Source organism: Polistes dominula, unplaced genomic scaffold (assembly GCF_049000335.1).
Source record: "Polistes dominula isolate Pdom_NZ unplaced genomic scaffold, Pdom_raw_medaka contig_20, whole genome shotgun sequence".
NCBI lineage: Eukaryota > Metazoa > Arthropoda > Insecta > Hymenoptera > Vespidae > Polistes > Polistes dominula.
Window position 1 is genome coordinate 732,268 of NW_028301147.1, and position 14,139 is coordinate 746,406.

General features: G+C 28.4%; 3 protein-coding genes across 20 annotated transcripts; 2 read left to right on the plus strand and 1 right to left on the minus strand.

The window, feature by feature from the left end:
• Nucleotides 1-30: 30 nt before the first annotated feature.
• LOC107067421 (death-associated inhibitor of apoptosis 1) lies at nucleotides 31-6,146 on the plus strand. Of its 11 annotated transcripts, none has more exons than XM_089177355.1 (5): nucleotides 32-359; nucleotides 1,072-1,339; nucleotides 2,758-3,641; nucleotides 3,744-5,425; nucleotides 6,038-6,146. In XM_089177355.1, exons 3-4 carry the CDS (start codon nucleotides 2,817-2,819, stop codon nucleotides 4,074-4,076), a joined length of 1,158 nt encoding a protein of 385 aa, XP_089033481.1. In that variant the 5' UTR covers nucleotides 32-359; nucleotides 1,072-1,339; nucleotides 2,758-2,816; the 3' UTR covers nucleotides 4,077-5,425; nucleotides 6,038-6,146. The 11 variants fall into 11 exon arrangements, with proteins under 11 accessions (XP_089033482.1, XP_089033481.1, XP_015178414.2 ...); XM_015322928.2 differs by lacking the exons at nucleotides 32-359; nucleotides 1,072-1,339 and adding an exon at nucleotides 1,672-1,854 and having other exon boundaries at nucleotides 3,744-3,780; nucleotides 3,838-5,425; XM_089177356.1 differs by lacking the exon at nucleotides 1,072-1,339 and having other exon boundaries at nucleotides 31-359.
• Nucleotides 5,232-13,198, plus strand: LOC107067414 (uncharacterized). 6 transcript variants are annotated; one of them, XM_015322914.2, is made up of 13 exons: nucleotides 5,232-5,372; nucleotides 6,240-7,005; nucleotides 7,087-7,422; nucleotides 7,505-8,138; nucleotides 8,228-8,274; nucleotides 8,624-8,769; nucleotides 8,882-8,990; nucleotides 9,081-9,250; nucleotides 9,330-9,440; nucleotides 9,546-9,659; nucleotides 12,456-12,687; nucleotides 12,769-12,883; nucleotides 12,984-13,198. In XM_015322914.2, the coding sequence occupies exons 2-13, from the start codon at nucleotides 6,672-6,674 to the stop codon at nucleotides 12,991-12,993; spliced, it is 2,358 nt and encodes a 785-aa protein (XP_015178400.2). In that variant the 5' UTR covers nucleotides 5,232-5,372; nucleotides 6,240-6,671; the 3' UTR covers nucleotides 12,994-13,198. The 6 variants fall into 6 exon arrangements, with proteins under 6 accessions (XP_015178400.2, XP_015178399.2, XP_089033475.1 ...); XM_015322913.2 differs by having other exon boundaries at nucleotides 5,303-5,425; XM_089177349.1 differs by having other exon boundaries at nucleotides 5,330-5,425; nucleotides 6,306-7,005.
• Nucleotides 10,218-14,127, minus strand: LOC107067420 (protein Son-like). Of its 3 annotated transcripts, none has more exons than XR_016178224.1 (3): nucleotides 14,004-14,127; nucleotides 13,210-13,347; nucleotides 10,218-11,940 (listed from the first exon to the last, which is right to left on the minus strand). XR_016178224.1 is itself a non-coding variant. In XM_089177377.1 (3 exons), the coding sequence occupies exons 2-3, from the start codon at nucleotides 11,896-11,898 to the stop codon at nucleotides 11,591-11,593; spliced, it is 204 nt and encodes a 67-aa protein (XP_089033503.1). In that variant the 5' UTR covers nucleotides 11,899-11,940; nucleotides 13,210-13,347; the 3' UTR covers nucleotides 10,218-11,590. The 3 variants fall into 3 exon arrangements, 1 of the variants encoding a protein (XP_089033503.1); XR_016178223.1 differs by lacking the exon at nucleotides 14,004-14,127 and adding an exon at nucleotides 13,683-13,800; XM_089177377.1 differs by lacking the exon at nucleotides 14,004-14,127 and having other exon boundaries at nucleotides 10,218-11,725; nucleotides 11,830-11,940.
• Between the last annotated feature and the right edge of the window lie 12 nt (nucleotides 14,128-14,139).

Below are 14,139 nucleotides of genomic sequence, written 5' to 3' on the forward strand. Positions count from 1 at the left end.
TCATTCAACGAAAAGCTGTTAAATCTTGGAAAAAAAAGTCTGGAAAACAATAGCTCGAAAAGTTTATCAGATTCTAAATACTCGTTTGCATATAATCCTGTAAGAAAATGACACATGTAAAATTTCTTTGCTTAGGAGAGTCATTTTACAATGTTTCTAATCAAGATGATAAGTTGAAAATAAATGAAAGGAATTTTTTATATTTCGTATATTTACAGTTAGTATTGCCACGATAAATCCATAATTCTACGTATCGTATATATCAGATATAATGATAATGTTATTTGGTATATAAATAGTAGCAGGATATAAACTTCAGTCTAACGTATCTGGTTTCTTCCAAGTAAATACCTGTACTCGTAAGTATCAAAAGCAACTTTCACACATTGAGATCATTTTTTAAATTTATATATTCAAAGTTTCATTTGTATTTTTTTCTATATCTATCTATCTCTTTTTTCTTTCTCTTTTGATTATATATCAAATATAAATTTGAAGATAGATATTTTACAAAGTTGATCACATTTGTTGTCCATTTTGTATTCTTTCGTAGAAATTTATTAATCTTTTGCAGTTATAACTTTTTGGTTTTTTTTTAAATATCTACCAACTATTTTGAGTATAATTTAAAAAAAAAACAAAAATTTCATTCAAGTCCAAATTATTATATTAGTAGTTTTAATTACATTTTGTATTAGAGATTATAATTTATACGTATGGATTAAAAAAATAACTTTTCTGGTCATTTTTTTTTATGCTTGTCATGCATTTATTACTCATAACTTTATTAATATAATTATTATTATAAATAGGAGGAAAATATTTTCATTATTTGAATTTCTGTTGCAATGCCATTTGTTGTTTGTTGATATTCAAATACAAAAGATTAATAAATAAATTGTCAATCGTTTGTCGATAGAAAAATATATTTATTGTATATGAAAATAATATAAGAAAAATAATCATCGAAAAAGTACACACCGATTTTAATAATTAATAATAACAATAAAAATACGAATGAAATGATTTCAATTACAAGAGACAGTACTAATTGATGATTTATTTTTTCAGATATACAGGGTGTCCCTTCTAACAAAATTTTAACTTTTGATCGGTATAGGACTTGATATATTATAAAATGAATTTACAATAATATAAATATAAACAAACTTTGAAGGCTTTTTACTTGGAATCTACTATGAAATTTGTTAAAATAATTAAATCCAAGAGTAGCTTAAAAGTAAACTACTTATAATATATCAAGTCTTATACCGATCAAAAGTTATTATCAAGAACAGAAAAATATAAAAAAAAAAAACAAAAAAACAAAAAAAAAACGGTGCGTACCATAATAAATTTGGGTTTTTTTTTTTTTATCGACAAACAATCATGATTAAATATATGATGAGATAACATCAAATAAATGTTTATATCTTATCACATAAGATTTAACTTTTGCGACTTAACTTTTAGTAAAGTGTTTATTTGTTTGTATTTTATTTTATTTTATTTTATTTTTTAGAGATACGCGTTATTATAATTTTTAGTAGAAATATCTAATAAAAATTAAAGATACTTAGCAAAAGATTGTTTTTAATTTTTCTCAGTTTTGTAATACGCGCGCTGACGCATGCGCATTAGTATTGAATTTTAAATTTCGTTTATAATTAGATTTCTGAACTTTTTAACCTTACTGTAACAAAATGGCAGGCATCAAGTTATAAGTGTTTACATTTCTTATTCTTTCTTTACTTCTTCCTAATTATCTATCTGCTCTATTTCCATTGCATTTAATTCAGTTATTTAAATCAAATATTCTACTTTCGTTTGGTGCATCAGTGTGTATCAGTAAAAGTACGTTTGTATATAATAATAGTGAAATATTGTGACTACAAAAATGCAAGAAGCATATATCGGAATGGCTGACGTTTCATTCGTGTCGCTTTATAATAAATAAATATATAAAGTTATGCGTATTTGTTTCGACTTCTATTTGTATTCCTGAACTTTTTTAATTAAATGGCTATATGGAAATGGCGGGTATTGCATTATAAATATCTCTATTTGTAAACATACATATTCATTTTATTTTAGTCTTCATTATATTTTCATTGCATTCAATTCAATCATTTTCTTTTTCTTCTAATTATTTGTGTACATTAATCATATAAGTTTTATCCACAATATTGAAATATTGTGAAAGGAATACAAGTATGACGTCGTATCAAGAACGTATTAATTTCTTTATTAATGGCTTTAAAGATTAGTAAATAAAGCGAATTATGACTGTATTTTAATTATAATTTGTTGATTGATGAGGGATAATACTTTTTGTTTTTTCACTTTATATTTTCATCAATCGATTCAATATAATAAGAAATAATAATCTACGTATTATCGTCTCGTCAAAGTCAGGCGCACCTTTTCTTTTTATCAGATCAGATATTCTTATCGTATAAACTTATCAATTTATTTGACTATTGTTTTATGATATCGACCTAATAATTTACGATATCTATCTTTCATTGTTCGTTAAAATGATACATCTGTTGTTACTAAACATATTTTCACATGGATCCTTTGATGTACTTCAAACTATTATCGTATTATTATTTTCAAAATGTCATTATTCGCTTTAATTATCATTTATCACCATTATTATTTTCATTATTATTAATATACATTTGATTTATTTTTTATTTTATGTTGTTTATTTATTGATTTTTTGTTGTTTTGTTTTTTCTTTTTTTGATACAGATTTGACAAAATTTGAATAACAGTTTTTAAAGGATATTATAAACAATTCATTAATAAGGATGTTAACCTTAAACAAAAATGATACCAACTGTTTTCTACAACTTAAAGCACCGCAGAATTTGAAACCACCACCAACACCACCTCCATTTATTCTAAACAAACAAGAGAATAAAGTTGATAATCAGGATTATAGATTTGAAACGAACAGATTACAAACTTTTGAAGATTGGCCAGTGAATTTTATGGATCCTAAAGATCTTGCAGCAGCTGGTTTTTATTATTTGCATTCAGAAGACAAAGTAAGATGTTTCGAATGTAAGATAGAAGTATATAATTGGGAAGAAGGAGATGTACCTATGAAAGATCATAAACTTCATTCACCAAGATGTCGATTTGTTAGAAACATTCCATGCGGCAATGTACCCATTGGTGTTGATCCTGACACTGTACCATTACCAACCCCTCGTGAAAATGACGTTTGTGGATTATATGAGATAGGAGGTCAACCATCAAATCAAACGTATAGTACAGAATTATCCCGTCTACTGCTTCCGTCAGACGCCAAGTTGAGATCTTTAGGTGTTCACAAACCGAAACAACCAATATATCACAAATATGCTAATTTAGAATTAAGAATAGCTTCTTTTGATACATGGCCTAAACCGATGATATGTAGTAAAAAATTGGCAGAAGCTGGTTTTTTCTATACAGGAGAAGAAGATCAAACAATGTGTTTTCATTGCGGTGTAGGTTTAAAAGATTGGGAACCAAATGACGATCCATGGTTTGAACATTTTAAATGGTTTCCAAAATGTCATTTTCTTTTAATGTTCAAAGGTAAAGAATATGCAGATGTAGATGGACAATATATTAAATTATCAGAGGTAATTTAATTTCTTGTTCTTTGTTTTAACTGTATCTTATATTTTACATAAGAAATATTTCATTTAAACTGTTCTTTTTTCTTTTTTTTCATTATTATTTAGGAAACAAGACAAACTCCATTAGAGGAGGTTTTTGAAGGTATAAACCTTGAAAGCAATAGTGATTCAAATACTATCTCAGAAAACAATGTTGCAGGCAGTTCGTCAAGTTTCGTTAGCTCTGCAGTAGCAAAAGAACATGACTTAGTTTCAAAACAATTAAGTAAGCCTATAGATGATGGAAGATTATGTAAAATCTGTTTCAATGCAGAAATGGGAGTAGTTTTTTTACCTTGCCAACACATGGTTGCATGTGGAAATTGTGCATCTGTAATAACAAATTGTGCTGTTTGCCGACAACCTATAGATCTAATTATGCGGGTAATAATGTCATAGGACAAGAAAAACTAACAATAATTATTGTCATTTTTTCCATTTCAATCTTTACAATTTCTTGTTTAATCCTCCAACCGCAGGCAACGTGAAATTCGAAATAATTTGTAAAATTTAACGAGTCAATGCTATTATCGCGTCGACCTTTTTATTTTTACAAATTAAAAAAAATAGCTTGCGGTTGGGGAATTTAATAATGTAACAAATAAAACAAACTTTCACTTATTTCACTTTCATGATTATATAAAGTGAAATAAATTCATTTATAAATCACTAACAAATAACAAAACAAAACAAAAAAAAAACTAATAAATAAAACAGTGAAAAACAAAATGTTAGAATATTTTTCTAACTTGTCTATATTTTTTTATTGTTATTATAAAAATCTTTATATATTATATATACAAATTTGATTTTGTCACATTTTGTTAGTTTCTCATATAAACTTTATATTTTGTTGTGTATTATCATTTGATATATTTTATTTTAATTGTGATATTATTTTATGTGTGTACATTAAATAGTTTGGAATTATATTAAATTATAATGTTTTATATATAATAAAAGCTCTACAATTCGTTATATAATATAAAATATAATATAATAAATATAATGTACGATCCGGAATGATCGTACGGCAACTAGACGAATATCGAACAACTACAAGTTCTAACGATAGTCACCCCTACGAAATAGTAATAATAATAATAATAATAATAAAATTCAGTCAGATAAAAGTAATGGTTATTGTATTTTGTCAATAATTATTTACAATAGAAAGTTAAAAAAATAAATAGTATAATACTAATACTAATAGTCATGGAGACTACATAAGGAGCACGAACTAATACCTTTCGTACTTTCAAAAACATGGGTTTTTTTTTACATTCAATTTCCGTCTTCGTATAAGATCAGTTGCATTTCCATTATTGCAATTTTTAACTGCACACACCCTGCCCATTGTTATATTTATAATTTTTTATTAATCTTATTTTTAATATTTTATTTTTGTTATTATATACAAGTATTAGGATTAAGAACTATTTGTTCACTTTACGCATCGGTACGTTATATTTAAAACAGTACAAAAGGAACATTAGCGACACTAGTGGTGAATCAAGAAAACTTAAATAGACGATTTGTGTGACAGATTTTGCCAATTAATACGTTTGAGTTCGTGCAGTCAGCGATCCCATTCGTACGATAATTTTACGCCCTTGTGTCGATCAGACGAACTAAAATCTGTGGGATCAATGGTTTTTGATGACTACCAAAAACTTCTTGTCTCGATAGTTTAAGGTTATAAAGACAAAGATTAGATAGCTTAGTTCTCGTGCTTACTCTATGATTCAGTAAATAATAGTGAAACTTACTTATACTAATAATATTATATAAATTATTATATATTAATCGATATTAATTATAATAATTTGTATTACTTATTATACGTATTATATCGCTAGATTTCGGGAAGAGTAGTTTTTGAGGTTATCTTAGTTCAGATCTTGTGCTTACTCTATGATTCAGCAAATAATAGTGAAACTTACTTATAATATTATATTAATTATTATATATTCATCTAGTTTCTAAAGTTTTTTACGTCGGGCAGGAGTTAACCTAATCTTTTCACAACCCTCATCCTTTATCCCGACTTGGGATCGGCAACATAATCAAACTGAGCTACTTAGTCCACCCAGTGATGATCATGCAGGCGAATTTTATATATTAATCGATATATTAATTTTAATAATTTGTATTACTTATTATACGTATTATATCGCTAGATTTCGGGAAGAGTAGTTTTTGAGGTTATCTTAGTTCAGATCTTGTGCTTACTCTATGATTCAGTAAATAATAGTTAAACTTACTTATAATATTATATTAATTATTATATATTAATCGATTGTGTAATAGGTATTAATTATAATAATTTGTATTACTTGTTATACGTATTATATCGCTAGATTTCGAAAAGAGATGTGAGGTTACAAAGTCGAAGTTTAGATTTTTTTATATTTAGTGATAGAATTGATATTTATAAATAATAGTGGAACGACGGTAACAAATAAAATTGTACGTTTACGATAATATATAATTCATTTATATTTTATATAATATAATATATATGTATACATATATTATATATATAAAATATATGAATTATAGTAAAATACGATTGAAACGAACATTGCGCATTGTTTATTTTTCTATCGTTCCGGTAATGAAAAAAAGAAAAAAAAAACAATTTCAACGATTGTGTAAAATTAAATATAACGACGTGGAGGAGAAGTTGCACGTGTGATTTGTTTTTTTTTTGTTTGGTGTCAACAAAAAGAATAACCAGTTAATTAAAAAAAAAAAAAAAAGAAAAAAAATTTTGGAACTTTCTTCGTGATCGTTGATAAACGATCTTTTAATAATTCATCGAAGTACTCGTGTTTCACGAGACATCCTACTTTCTGAGCATAGAAGAAATTGTCTATGTTATATTGCAACTATATCATCAACAATAACAATCAACATTCAACTAATCGAAGAATAAATCAAGAACAATCATCTTAATTTTCTATTAGTAATATTAATTATAAGTTAATTATAATGGCTGATTTATTTGATATTGCAAATATGATTTCAAGTGTTGGAGTGGATGCTATTAAAATCAAATCAGAACCGGGTTTGCCAGAAAAATCATCGAATGAAATTTTAACTGAACTTTTCAATACTTTTAATGCAGATGAGAGTGTTGTATCTCCAGATAACAGATGTTCACAAGTTTTAGATGATACTGTTAGATCAGAGAAAAAAGATAAAAGTCAAGTAGAGAAAAGAAAAAAGAAGAGTAAGAAGAAACATAAGCATAAAGATAAGAAGCATAAGAAAAGATCTAGACATACTTCTTCTGATAGTAACAACAGTGATATTGGAAGCTCTAGTAAATTATTATAATTTTATAAATGTTCTTTTTATCTATCTATTATTAGCATGCAATGTATAATAATAATGATTTTTGTAGTTAGTAAAAAGAAGAAAAAACATAAGAAAAAGTCTAAGCGTAAACATGAGTCGTATTCAAGCAAATCATCTGATTCGGATGATCCGAAATCTAAAATTTCCAAGATTGAAGATGAGTTGATCACAGAAGAAAATATTAGAGCAGATTTATCTGTTAAAGAGGGTATCAACGATGTACAATTGAGAGAAGTAGCATTGATCAGGGATGAAACTAACTCTGTTAATAAATCTGTGACGCAGGATAAAGAAGATCAAATACTTGGAAGTCCTGAATTACCACCTATTCCAAAGAAGCAAGAGGATGATTTTGAAGAATCGGAACTACCAAAAATTCTTGGTTAATTAACGTTTTTTTTTATATATAATATATTGAAAAACATTTCTAGTGTATGATTATTAAATAATATGTTTATCTATAGATAAATCAAAGCAGCAAAAATCCGGAAAAATTATTATACAAGATCTTCAAAAAAGTTTTATTTTCGAAACGGTAAAGGCAATGGAGTTTAAGGAAAAGGTTAAAGCTGCGCGTATGGAAGATGGTGAATTAACAGACAGCAGTAACAATAATAGAACACCAACATTAAGTCCTACACCACCACCATATAATTCATTTAGATCTTCAACATTAAGTCCAAATAGTACACTTAAATCTGAATCAGTGAATCCGTTGAAATCTAAAAATGATCTTAGATTAATTTTAAGAGAAAAAGAAAAGAAAAGATTAAGTTCAGCGAGTAAACCAAAAGATTACAGTGATAAAGAACGCAAGGATAAATCGTATAACAAAGTTAAAAATAGAAGTAGCAAACGCAGTCGAAGTTGTCATTCGCAAGAGAGAAATAGATCGGATTCACAAGTGGATAATCATCGTAGTAGAAGTAGAGCTAGGGATAAATATTCAGATAGAAGTAAGGAAAGACGTGACAGAGATAGAAGTTATGAGCGACGTGATTCGAGAAGAAGCAGAGAGAGGAGGAGACACAAAAGTCGTAGCAGAGAGAAAAGTAGAGACATGTATGTTAGAGGAAGAAGTAGGAGTAAGGAAAGAAAGTTGGTATTTTTGTTATTATCACATTATATATACATATACATATATATTATTTTGTCTTGTAATTAACATTTTTCTTTTTTTTTAATAGAGAACGTATTGAAAAGGATAAAAAGAAATTATTGGACGAACTTACAGGTTATATTTTTATTATGAGAAGATGCAATGTGTTAATATTTTCTTTTAACCCGTTTAACCCACAATTTTGGGCATAGCCTATGTACGATGATCAGGTCAATCGTGAATATTACGGGCATAGCAAGTACTACAAAAAGCTTATTTATACAAACCGCGACCGTCCTACTACGAGCGATGCCTGTAATATTCACGATTGGCTTGATCAGCGTATAAAACAAGTCATACGAATGGCTCGAACGCTGCGTGAACTTGTTTAAGTTTACAACCCAAAATTCTTGAACGTAAATCGTAGGTTAAAGAGGGTTAATAATAAGTATTTCACACATGCATTTTCTTCTGTTTATAACAGATTTTTGTAAATCTATATCAAAATCTGAAGCAATAGGAGAATTGTCCAATCTATCGTCTGATACAGACGGAAGTGAATCAGAGAAAGGTTTCCATCATCCATTTCTTCTAAAAGAAAGGCCCAATCCGATTGTCATGAATATTCGAGTACGATTTTCATGAAAAAGATTCTATATGATTTGTGTCCATAATTATGAAAGTATAAAGGTAGTACATATTTATAAACATTATTATTATGATTGTTTTTTTTTTTATTTAGAATGCAAAACAATTACCAACAAAAACATTTCAAGAAAAGACAGCTGAATCTTCAAATCAATTGCGTCTTCAATTTCCCGTATCTAGTGGTCAGCAACATAGAAAAACTGGTCAGTCTACCAAATATTTTTTGTTTAAACCAATGATGGTATTTAATAATATTTTAATACTAACATTGTTATTTTCATCAATTAATAAAGAAAGCGAATGGATTCCTGTAACACCAAAAAAAATAGAACCAAAAAAACCGTTTGTACAAACATCGTTACCATCTGTTGAACCAGTTTCATCAATAGTGCCTAAGCCAAATCCTATACAGCCAGTACAACCTGTACAACCAACAGTTTTTCCAAGACCATCTATGACAGGAGTATTAAATTTAATATAATTAAAATTTAACATATTTTAAAGTAAATTAAATAATTTTGTTTATTATTATTTAATTATAGCCAGTTGATATTGGAGCTATAGTATCACAGAGATTAACTGCTATGAGAAAGTTAAAAGAAAATCCGAATGATGCTGTTGCAAAAAGTGATTTGGCTAGACTACAAAATCAGGTAATTCTAATAATATTTTTTAAAATTATTCGTTTAAATATATAAATATATTAATTAACGATATACGAACATTATTAAAATATACTTTTGATCATTTTATCATAGATGACAACTTGGGCAGAAAGTAAACAAATGCCAGGTCAGTTTACTGGTAGTACAGGTGCCAAAGTGCTCTCACCTGCTGAGCTTCATTCAGGTTATCAAGCATGGGCTCATAAGGTAACTGTAATGTAGTAACTAGGGCTCGTATTGTATGAATGTATGATACAAATTTTGTTTCTTACATTAAGATACAATATATGAGCCCGTATCATGTAATTCTGTTGAAATTCTTTCATATTAAAAATGTAACATGCCCATAGGATATCAATTTTGGTAAATTAATTTTAAATCAATTTTATCTATTATCTCTCTGTGTGCGTGTGTTGTGTGTGATAATAACACAAATTAAAGTAAAACAGAAGACTAAATTGAAAACTTGGCTACATATTCATTTTAAATATGGGAAAAATGTTTTTGATTATATCATTATCAATTAATTGTAACATATATATATATATATATAGGGCTTGTTACTTTTTTATTTATATACTGATTGATATTGCCTGTAACAAGTTTTCAGGTACAGTCTTTCTTAAGATCAATAAAGTTAAGTCATTATTGATCTGATGACTGTAATGTAGGCACAGACCACTTCTCAAGTAGGGGGTGGACTCTGTGTCTGCAGGAACACAAGAGAATCATTATTTCTCTAAATATTTGAATAAGTTTTTAATAAAAAAAAAAAAAAAATTAAAAGAAAATATTTTCAAATAATGATGAGGATAAGGAAAAAAAAAAGAAAAAACAACATATTGTACTATTATTAATAGTTACTTTATCTTGTGATCTCTTGTGAGATTATTGCTAACTATCATCAGCTTTGTACCGTAGGATTCCCAGACAGAGACTTTAATAATTTTCTTTTAACGATAAAGCTGCGATATTTAGCATTAGTCTGCATCCACCTGAGGGTTTGTTACAGGCACATAGCTACCTCACAGAAGACATAACGTCAGCAGCCTGATGACCGATTTTTAATTTTATCGGTAAGTATGCTTGCCCAAAAGAAAATTGTAAAATGTAAGATTTGAATAAGTCAATATCATTTAATAAAATATATATATAAATATATTTGTGTATATATATATACACAAATATATGTATATTCATATACAAGGTGGGTGGGTCACCACATTTTACCATTTAGATTGACGTTATTATTATTATTACGCGTAAAAGACAATGTTTAACATGAAGTTGATGAATGGCTTTGAAAGGGGTTCATACTGATGGTACTTTTTGTTGTTGTATTTTTTATCAAACACTCTATGGACATTTTTAGACGATTTACCATTGCATACATGACAAATAATGTGGATACAACAGGATGGTTGCCCTGGTCATTATTCAAGAATAGCAAGAAGATACATTAAATCAAATGTTCCCAAATTGTTGGATAGGACGATGTGGGTCCATTCATTTTCTGGCTAGATCACCAAATCTAACGTCCCTCGACTTTTTCTTATGGGGCTACTTTAAAAAATAAAGTTTACGCTGAGCTTCCGACTACAATGGCCAATATGAGGGATTGTATCGTCAATGAATACAAGAAAATAACAATTATGATTTAGAAAGTGTTTTGATGCAAATGATCGCCTTGATTGAATCTTGTTTTGTAAATAGACATAAAAATTAAAATATCTCTCCTAAAGTAATGATTTTACTTTTTTTTTCTTTTTTTTTTTTAAATTTGATTGTCATTTATTGTCGAGTTATAACATTCATAAACACAAATGAAATTTGCCTAAAAATCATCAAATTTAAATCTTCAGTATCATCCAATTGGTGAGGTTTACGGAAAAAATATAAGATGATACCTTTCTTGTAAAGCATTAAATTTCCTACCAAAGTTTGTATTGTGCACTTTTTTAATAGTCATCCATTTAAATGATATTGAAGATTTAAATTGGGCTTTAAGGTGTCTAGCAACCCATTTTTCCGTGGCACTTGAAAAGAAAAAAAAAAGTCATTTTTTCGACCTATCCTAGGGATATTGTATCTTAATGTAAGAAACTAAATTTGTATCCTACATTCATACAATACGAGCCCTAGTTACTAGAATACATTTTTCTTAAAGCCCATGCTTGATAATCTGAATGAAGCTCAACAGGTGAGAGCACTTTGGTACCTCTACTACCAGTAAATTGACCTGGCATTTGTTTACTTTCTGCCCACGTTGTCATCTATGATAAAAGAATCAAAAGTATATTTTAATAATGTTCGTATATCGTTAATTAATATATTTATATATTTAAACGAATAATTTTAAAAAATATTATTAGAATACCTGATTTTGTAGTCTAGTCAAATGACTTTTTGCAACAGCATCATTCGGATTTTCTTTTAACTTTCTCATAGCAGTTAATCTCTGTGATACTATAGCTCCAATATCAACTGGCTATAATTAAATAATAATAATAATAATAAACAAAATTGCGTGCCATCAACTTCGTCTTTTTATAAAAATTTATATGGTTCCGTTTAAAAAAAGAAAAAGAAACCATTAATGACCTTCATATGTTCTTTACACGTCTAGCTACAAAAAAAAAAGTACCATCAGTATGAACCCTCCCTTCAAAGGCATTCAACTCCATGTGAAACATTGTTTGCTACACGTAATAATAATAAGGTAAATCTAGATGGTAAAATGTGATGACCAACCCTGTCTGTATATCTGTATTCTAATTATTTTTAATTGTATTGAGCTACAGACAAAGGTTTGGTCATGGTTGTGGGTATAACATAATTGATTCTTGTTACATTGATTTTTCTTATTTATCTTTAGAATAACGAATGACGAAAATCATATTTCTTCATGAGTTTTAAAATGATGTAGTAATTAATATTCAATGTTGATTACTTATATCTTTTTTAATGGTGATACTTCAATGTTTCACAAATAACATTATTTAGGATCAATTAGTGTCTGCGCAACCTGTTTCTGGTGGTATGGGAATGGCTTTATTACAAAAGATGGGTTGGCGACCAGGTGAAGGTTTGGGTAAAAATAAAGAAGGTACATTAGAGCCGTTACAGCTAGAAGTGAAATTAGATAAAAGAGGTCTCATATCGGAACAAGATATTGGACAAAAGATTAATAATAAAACGGCTAAGCCAGTAATACCGGCTATTAAAACATTAGAAGGTACATTTATATGAAAATAACATTTTATAATATTTATATGTATATTTATACATTTAATAATGTATAGTTAATTATATAAAGGGAAGCATCCAGTATCACTACTTGGGGAGTATTGTTCAAAAAGAAAACTTGGTGCGCCTGTATACGAATTGTGTTTTGAGTGTGGCCCAGATCATAAAAAAATTTTCTATTTAAAGTATGTCTTCTAAAGTACATATATATATATATTTTCTAATTGACTATTGTTATATAATAAATGTAAATAAATTTGTGTCTATTTCTTTATTTTCCTACAGGTTAAGGTAAATGGTATTGAATATAAACCAACATTTGCTAGTCCTAACAAGAAGCAAGCTAAAGCTGAAGCTGCACAAATATGTCTACAAACGTTGGGACTATTATCCTCATAGTTCTTTATTTCGATATTTGATAATTGAATTAATCATTTAATCCAATAAGGATTTATATTAAACTGTTCAATTTATTATATACATATACATATATGCATGCACTTGTGTGTACCTTTTTCTTCTAATTATAATAATACATTTTTTTAAGTAGTCCCACTCTCCGACATCGAACGTGAAAGCATGCCAGCTCCGTCGTGGCTTTTAGAGCGTTTGCTCTAAGCCGTCTTCCAACGATGTTAGAAGTAAAAAGCTAGAAAATCATAAATCACATCGGGTAACGACTTCAATTCCTACGGAGCTAATACAATGGGAAGGGGAGGAGGTAATAGATTGATCGGACAATAGAAAGAGTCCATTATAATCTCAATTTTTAAAAAGAGAGACAAAATGTATTGTATTAATTTTACCGACATGTTACAAAATACTATCAAACATCTTGCTAGCTAGGATAGTACCGTATACGGACTAAGAGATAATAGATCACCAGTACGATTTTAGGAGAAATAAATCGACTACAGATCAAATTTTTGCTATTCGGCAGATCTTAGAGAAAAAATGGGAGTTTAATCAGCCGGTACATATCACCCCTTTTGTTTAATTTAGTACTGGAATTCGCTGTCAAAGAACTGCAGAAAAGTAAAAATGGTCTACAGTTGAACGGGACAACACAATTGTTGACATACACGGACGATATTGTTTTGTTAGGGGGACAATGAACAGGCATTAATTAAAAAAAAACCAAATATATAGTAACCGATAGAGTTCAGAATAGGCCTAGTATTGGAACTTTGGTCGTCTGGGATAAAACTTTTAAGCGGGTCAACAACTTTAGGTATTTAGGATCGATCATTAATCAGGATTAATCTTTGCAATTCATGTTTATATTCGGTTAACAAATTACTCAACTCGAGGTTGCTATCTAGGCGATTCAAAATCAGGATATACAGGACAATCATTCTGCCAGGTAGTCCTTTATGGTTGCGAATCGTGGTTGCTTACGTTACGGGACGAGAAGAAATGTAGGATTTTCGAAAACAAAGTT